Raw genomic sequence first — 5,602 nt, 5'->3', positions numbered from 1 at the left:
ACATGCAAATCAATAATAAATAGCTTCGGTAACTTGTACACAATATATTAACATGTTGTGTACAAGTTATAACTTGTACAAGTTACAACCGAAAAATAAGATGAATAATTTTAGATGAAGGATTTACAGTACTTGGGTTGAGGATCATGCAATAATGGAATATTTCATGGATGATCCATATGTTAATGGTGTACTTTTTGACTATATCATTACTAATGACTAAAATATACGTATTATTAGGCACATTATAATGTTCAAATGCCCACATTTATATTACTCATAAATACATAATGACCATGTAATTTTAATAGATCAAAATAATATGATACTATCATATCATATAGTTGATAAGTAGAAGGCTCAATGTTGCAATTAAATGATTCATTTTAAAACGAAGATATTGCAACTTGTACAATTTTCTAATACAAGTTGCAACTTGTACAAAGCGTATATATATTGAATATAGCCTAATATGAATTAATGTAACGCCTGGTAGTGCTGACAATACCACGCGTTTTCTCCCCCGTTTTTCTTGATGTTTTCTACGACATTCTTCTAGTATTTAATGCTTGCCCGGTTTTTTGTGCTGCCGCACTCTTCTGCTCTTCTTCCGCCATTTTAATTTACTAAAGACTCATTCGCTTCTGGAAAAGGAAATTGTTACAATGCTCTCTGCTACCAAATTTGCCTCACGAATCATAAAGGAAACTCCTTGGACCTCATTCCAAGGAAGTCTTCTCCAAAGTGCTCAGCAGGTAAGAACCTCTTAATCCTCTCCTTCTTCCCCATTGTATTCAGATGATTGATGGATTCATGTCTCTCTTTTAGTCCTCCTTCCTTGCATCCAAGTACCAGATATCCGAGAATAACAAGAGATGGAAGTCTACGGGAGTGTCTGGAGCCGTTGTGGGCATCGACTTGGGTACGACCAACTCCTGTGTAGCTGTTATGGAGGGCAAACAGGCTAAAGTGATTGAGAATTCCGAAGGCGCACGGACGACTCCTTCCATCGTTGCCTTTACTTCAGGTAGATAATTAATTCATTTGATCCTTGAGAATCCCGTCTGAGACGGGAATGATCCAGAGAAATGAGAGCACGTGATGTCGAATATATTTTTCGTCACCTGACATTGTATGGAGACCTTTTTTTTGTCTGATGCTCCATTTCTGTTACATCTATTAAAATGATGTCTTTTCCTCGAGTCATATACATTCTAATTAATGAGTATCTTTTATTATTATTAAATAGATGGCGAAAGACTTGCAGGAATGCCGGCTAAGCGGCAAGCCGTCACAAACTCTGAAAACACGTTTTACGCCACAAAACGTCTGATTGGTAGACGCTTTGAAGATGAAGAAGTGAAGAAAGATATGTAAGTGACCATGGGGAATATGGGGAATCTAGCCCTTCTCTACTTAAAAGTGTACATGTAACTGATAACTTATTTCCTCGAAATTGAGAGGATTGTTTATGGGCTGTTGTACTGTTTATATTAGAGAAATTAGATTTTCCGTACATCCGTCAATTGGGTTGATGCTTATAGCAATGCTTTACTTGTTATTGAACATTTCACTGATTTTATAATTGCAGTAGACTCTATTTTGGGGCTCGAAGTTGATCTTTTTACTACATTAAAATTAATCCATTAAATCTAGATAAAACAACCATCAAATGGTTTTTTTTAAAGACTAAAATCTGCATTAAACAACATTTATTGCAAATGATTAACACTCATTGGAATTAAATCTAAATAATAAGTCCTATAAAAGGAAGGATTTATACCATTTTTAGTTACGAATTTGGATCGATTAAGGATTAGAAAATAGGATCATCAGTGAAAAATATTCACCTTAATGGTTAATTGCTATCTATTAAATAGAAAGAAACTTGAATAACGATATAATAAATATTTTTAATGGATATTAGTGTCTGACTTATAATATAACGAAATATTTCAGGAATATATTTGTGATTGATAATTTAAGTCTTTCTATTTGTTGGTCCAATTTTGACGTCAAATAGTTAAGCTTTTTCCTCAATATTAATGGGAAGAATGTTTTCATTGATTCATAACTTGGCTGTTTAGGCCTCCAAAATGGCCGACATCAACAGTGCTAACGCACGTGAACCCGCTTTAAATCTTTTTCGTTTTTGTTACAACTTTGTTTTTTTTAGTAATTTATTTTTAATAGGATGATAGTAAACGTATGAATTCTACTTAGGGGGGGGGGTAAGAAAAATAAAGGAAATGATTCATTTACGAATTTTTTTCGTCTCCTTTTCATTCAGTTACCTGTACACTAATACATCCTATTTCAAAGACATGGTCTGGCTTTTAATGTTAGACTGTGTAACAATCATAGGTAGATTATTACAGAATTTTAAGTAATATTTTTTGAGTTTTTTCAATTACACACATTTGTCACAGCTCATTATTATTAAATTCTATATTTCATTAGGAATATGGTTTCTTATAAAATAGTCAAGTCCAGTAATGGAGATGCATGGGTCAAGTCAACAGATGGAAAGGTCTATAGTCCTAGTCAGATAGGTGCATTCGTTCTTACTAAAATGAAAGAAACAGCTGAGGGATATTTAGGAACTTCGGTCAAAAATGCTGTTGTCACAGTTCCTGCTTATTTTAACGATTCTCAACGACAGGCTACAAAAGATGCAGGCCAAATATCTGGATTAAATGTTTTGCGTGTTATTAATGAACCCACAGCTGCTGCTCTGGCTTATGGAATGGACAAGTCTGATGATAAAGTGTAAGAATTACTTCTAATTTTATATTTTTCGCTACATGTCAATTCCAGAATCTTGTCTTGATCTTGATTATGGGCCGAAGTGGCGATAAAATAAATCGTTTGGCTGATTTTTAACTCCCTGAAACATTATGTTTGAGGGATTTCAAATACTCGATACAATAATCAATTCATTTAATCTCAAATATGTGTACTAATTATATATCCTTCTATATTTAGCATTGCAGTATACGATCTCGGTGGTGGAACTTTTGATATTTCTGTTTTAGAAATACAAAAAGGAGTCTTTGAGGTGAAGTCCACAAATGGCAATACTTTTTTGGGTGGTGAGGATTTTGATAATGCTCTACTCATCCATCTTGTCGCTGAATTTAAACGGGACCAAGGTATTGATTTGTCCAAGGACTCCATGGCTCTTCAAAGAGTTCGTGAAGCTGCGGAAAAAGCTAAAGTGGAGCTTTCTTCTTCAATGCAAACTGACATAAATTTACCATATCTTACAATGGATGCTAGCGGCCCTAAGCACATGAATCTCAAGGTAATTAAATAATTCCCTCTGCTCACTAATGACATGAGGAAAATTTATCGATGAATGTTATTATGTATGCAACTAAACTCTAATTTTTTTCTGATCTTATGTTACTTCATTTGTTTACTATGATAATTTTTTATATTCCGATTAATTTATATATGATGTTTATCCTTAGTTGACCAGAGCCAAATTTGAAAGTATTGTGGGTGATTTAATCAAGAAAACTATTGAACCCTGTAACAAAGCCATGAAGGATGCCGAAGTCACTAAGTCTGACATCGGAGACGTTATCTTGGTCGGTGGAATGTCTCGTATGCCCAAGGTTCAAGAAACTTGTAAAGAAATTTTCGGCCGTGTTCCCAGCAAAGCAGTCAATCCTGATGAAGCTGTAGCTATGGGTGCTGCTATTCAAGGCGGAGTCCTAGCTGGAGATGTGACTGACGTACTTCTGTTGGACGTTACACCCCTCTCTTTGGGTATTGAAACTCTTGGTGGGGTTTTGACCAAGTTAATTCAACGTAATACAACCATTCCTACTAAGAAGAGCCAAGTCTTTTCAACCGCTGCCGACGGTCAAACTCAAGTTGAAATCAAGGTAATGCAAGGTGAGCGTGAGATGGCCATTGACAACAAAATTTTGGGTCAATTCCAACTGGTCGGTATCCCTCCTGCACCTAGAGGAGTACCTCAAATTGAAGTTACTTTCGATATTGATGCCAATGGCATTGTAAATGTACATGCTCGCGATAAGGGTACTGGAAAGGAACAACAAATTGTTATCCAGTCCAGTGGTGGTCTTTCCAAAGACGAAATTGAGAACATGGTTAGAGATGCTGAAGCACATGCTGATGCAGACAAAGTCAAAAAAGAAAGAATTGAAGCTATCAACCAAGCCGAAGGTATCCTTCATGACACAGAAGCTAAGATGGATGAATACAAGGATCAATTGCCAAGTGAGGACGTTACAAAAATGAAAGATCAGATTAAGGAAGTTAAAGATAAATTAGCCAACAAGGATGAAATGGATCCTGAAGATATCAAGAAAACAGTCTCAGAACTCCAACAATCTTCACTCAAGTTATTCGAAATAGCTTACAAGAAGGTAATACTAAATTTTCATATCAAATTTTTAGAATTACCAAATACTCTGATGAACGATAGTTATCAATGAAATTCCTCTTGATTTTTAACTCTAAACACTCTAATTTTTTTCTGACCTAGTCTCTTGTCCTTTAATTCTTACGTTATTTGTTCATGAACTTATTACTTATATTTCTTTGCAGATGGCGAGTGAAAGAGAAGGTGGATCATCATCATCAAGCAGTAGTGAAGGAACATCTAGTGATGAATCTAAGAAAGAAGACAAACAGTAAATTTGCATTGGATGACCCTTACTTCACAACAAAATTCATTCCTATCAGAAATCGTCGGTTTCTTGTTTTCATAGAAAATTCATTTTCTTTTATGAGACTAAGATGCATTATTTTTCCTACGTTTATTGCTAAAAAGTTTATTATATTTTAGTCTCACGTAACGGCTTAAATTGATTGTCGTATGGCTGTGTTGATTAGCGCGCTAGCATTTTATTTGATTTTGAACAATAAAAGTTTTCCGGAAACTAGTATCTGTGTTTTTGATTATTTTTTAATTATCCTTCAACATTTTCGACTCGATTTGGGTATTAATTGTGTTGACTGCACTGGTAGAAATAATTGTGTTATAACTGGCGGTCTGGGCCGAAGTGCAGACGTCGAGGACACATGTAGTGATGTCTGTACTTATTTGTTCAGTCCAGTCTTAAGACTATCGAATCATTGGGACCGATCCTTTACTTTCTTTCCATTGAATTTCTCATAAAAATACCGATGGATTATTAAGCCAAATAAGATGTATAAAATATGTATGGAAATTAATGCACTAATCCTTCAAAAAATATTTTTTTCTTTTATTATAATACTTATATAACTAAGTAATAGCATGTTAAGTAATTTATTCTATCGTAACTGAATAATAAAAAAAGGAAAAACAAACTTATTGACGTAACGAGGGATCAATTTAACCTTTTTTACCTACCAACAAGTGGAAGCGAACTGAACTGGATCGTGGTCCTCGATCCTAACTAAGGACCGATACAACACACCGTGTTTATATAGCTAGAAATATATATTTTAATAGAAAAGGTTGATTTATAAGTTTTTAAATACAATGGGATATTCTTTTTCTAAAAAAAAATAAAAAAATCACTAAATGGAATATGGTGAAAGATAGTTAAAAAGTAGATCCAATTGTGAAGATAGACTCCTG

At 34.4% G+C, this 5,602-nt stretch overlaps 1 protein-coding gene across 1 annotated transcript; it reads left to right on the top strand.

The window, feature by feature from the left end:
* Positions 1-499: 499 nt before the first annotated feature.
* Positions 500-4,919, top strand: Hsc70-5 (Heat shock protein 70 cognate 5). The gene is made up of 7 exons (XM_040720173.2): positions 500-755; positions 829-1,027; positions 1,250-1,373; positions 2,461-2,769; positions 2,986-3,304; positions 3,474-4,400; positions 4,582-4,919. Exons 1-7 carry the CDS (start codon positions 666-668, stop codon positions 4,669-4,671), a joined length of 2,058 nt encoding a protein of 685 aa, XP_040576107.1. The 5' UTR covers positions 500-665; the 3' UTR covers positions 4,672-4,919.
* Positions 4,920-5,602: the final 683 nt, after the last annotated feature.

Source organism: Lepeophtheirus salmonis, chromosome 10 (genome assembly GCF_016086655.4).
Source record: "Lepeophtheirus salmonis chromosome 10, UVic_Lsal_1.4, whole genome shotgun sequence".
Taxonomy (NCBI): Eukaryota; Metazoa; Arthropoda; class Copepoda; order Siphonostomatoida; family Caligidae; genus Lepeophtheirus; species Lepeophtheirus salmonis.
This window is presented reverse-complemented; position numbering and strand designations above follow the sequence as displayed.